Source organism: Ceratina calcarata, unplaced genomic scaffold (assembly GCF_001652005.2).
Source record: "Ceratina calcarata isolate Rehan_Ccalc_2016 unplaced genomic scaffold, ASM165200v1 scaffold8690, whole genome shotgun sequence".
Classification (NCBI taxonomy): domain Eukaryota; kingdom Metazoa; phylum Arthropoda; class Insecta; order Hymenoptera; family Apidae; genus Ceratina; species Ceratina calcarata.
This window is the reverse complement of record NW_017180041.1, coordinates 1-584: the sequence shown is the minus strand read 5'-3', so window position 1 is coordinate 584 and position 584 is coordinate 1. Positions and strand designations below refer to the sequence as shown.

The 584-nt window shown below is 36.0% G+C and overlaps 1 protein-coding gene across 1 annotated transcript; it reads right to left on the bottom strand.

The window, feature by feature from the left end:
• Positions 1-12: 12 nt before the first annotated feature.
• On the bottom strand, positions 13-497 carry LOC108631296 (NHP2-like protein 1 homolog; the record flags this gene model as incomplete). The annotated part of the gene is made up of 1 exon (XM_018035133.2): positions 13-497. A coding segment is annotated over one exon (387 nt), but the record flags the coding sequence as incomplete, so codon positions are not given.
• Positions 498-584: the final 87 nt, after the last annotated feature.

Genomic DNA, 584 nt, shown 5'->3' with positions numbered 1-584 from the left:
TGTTTAATACATTGAAATCATTGAAAAAAAATCTGTATGAAAACTGGAAACACAATAGTCTGTGGTTACTTATATTTAAAAAGACTGATTCTAAATCAGGTACATAATACTTAAACTAATAGACGTTCGATTTCTTGTTGTATGGCTTGAATTTGTGGTTTCAATTGTGATCCTTCGTTAACTGTTACGGAACATGCGACAACAGGCCTGGATACACCACAAGCACGGCCTAATGCTTGCTTACTCCTAACAAATACGTATGGTACATTCTTGTCTTCGCAAAGCAATGGTAAATGTAACAAAATTTCCAATGGCTCGGCATCTGCTGCCATTACAATAAATTCTGAAAGGCCACGATTCAATGTCTTTGTCGCTTCGTTGGCTCCTTTCCTCAACTGTTTGTAGTTCATAGCTTGTTGTACCAAATTTAAGATTTTTGCAGTCAAAGCAGCGTCTGCCAAAGGGTACGCTTTCGGATTAACTTCGTCAGTCTGTGAAAACCACGTGATAATTAACGTTTCGTCAATAATTCAATTTTTCACTTAAGTGTCGTCATATAAAAAAACTCTAATGAATCAAGAAAT